This window comes from Perkinsus marinus (assembly GCF_000006405.1).
Source record: "Perkinsus marinus ATCC 50983 genomic scaffold scf_1104296967788, whole genome shotgun sequence".
NCBI lineage: Eukaryota > Perkinsozoa > Perkinsida > Perkinsidae > Perkinsus > Perkinsus marinus.
In genome coordinates this window covers 1-1,207 of record NW_003203423.1, presented here as the reverse complement: position 1 = coordinate 1,207, position 1,207 = coordinate 1, and the positions used below count along the sequence as shown (strand labels likewise).

The window sequence follows — 1,207 nt, the reverse complement described above, 5'->3', positions numbered from 1 at the left end:
CGGCCTTCACCTGATCACGCATGCCAAACTTGTAACCCACATGTCGAATAACTACCGGATGACGAGCTCACCTTTACCATGTCGTGCTGAGGAATGCCCTCTGTGATGCACACCAGGAGAGGAATTTCCGCCTGGAGGAGAACCAACATGCTATATTCCACCAATAAGGGCATTGCATACCTCTATGGCTTCCAAGCAAGCTGAGGCGGCGGCGAATGGCGGGACGTAGACGACGGAAGCATCAGCCCCTGTAGCTTGACGTGCCTCCATAACGTTCGCGAAGATCGGGAGATTCTGAGACCGCCCTTGGACGAGAACCAACGGACGAAACCCCAAGGTCACCTTGCCTCCCACATTATGGGTGGTCCCAGCCTTCTTAGGATTTACACCGCCAACCATTTTGGTCCCGTACTCTATTGCTTGCGCAGTATGGAAGGTTCCTTGCTTCCCAGTGAGGCCCTACAGAGTAAAAAGTTCAAGTTCAATCCCTGCGTCTGTGCAAAGCGTCTGTGCAAAGCGTCTGTGCAAAGCGTTGGGCAAATCACCTGACAAATGACCTTCGTGTTCTTGTCGACCCACACACGAGCGGTAGAGGAGAAGGCTCTGCCCTTCAGGCTCGACAGCGGCACAGATGCAGCGATACCGCGCGAGACCAGGGTGGACAGCATAGCTGGAAAATTTTCAAAAAACAATGTGAGAAACTTTCAAGTCCTTGGCATGGACAGTATTCGAAGAACTCAGAAGGCTCGAGAGATGAGCTTTCAAGCAGCGACTGAGAACACGTCTGGGTAGTTCAGTCAGTCGTCTTGGAGCACCACCCAAGGTAAGGTATAAACTGAACACACAACCGACTGATTCAGATAGAACAGTTAACCTAGGCATAAGCCTCAGCAAGCCTGCAATAACGCCTTGGCACACGATCCAGGAGCTCCTGGTCGCGGCACGGGTGTTGTTATCTCAAGCAAGACTAGTTACGACCCAGTGAGGAGGATCCCCGAAGGGCCCTGACCGTGAAGATCACCAGCGAAAAAAGTCTAACGTAAGTCGCACTTTGCGATCGCTGGAGCATACAACGCGATACGAGATATTGATACTACATCGAGCCTCACGCCCACAACGCCCTGGGAACACAGTATCCAATCGGTTTTGTGGAATTTCTACTATGAATCATGACCCGTCATACGTCCATCTGTGGGTGAAGGAAGTG

The 1,207-nt window shown here is 51.9% G+C and overlaps 1 protein-coding gene across 1 annotated transcript; it reads right to left on the bottom strand.

Annotated features, from left to right (window-relative positions):
• Positions 1 to 71: 71 nt before the first annotated feature.
• On the bottom strand, positions 72 to 668 carry Pmar_PMAR017974 (succinyl-CoA synthetase alpha subunit, putative; the record flags this gene model as incomplete). The annotated part of the gene is made up of 4 exons (XM_002768605.1): positions 72 to 131; positions 181 to 294; positions 355 to 459; positions 546 to 668. Coding segments are annotated over 4 exons (402 nt in total), but the record flags the coding sequence as incomplete, so codon positions are not given.
• Positions 669 to 1,207: the final 539 nt, after the last annotated feature.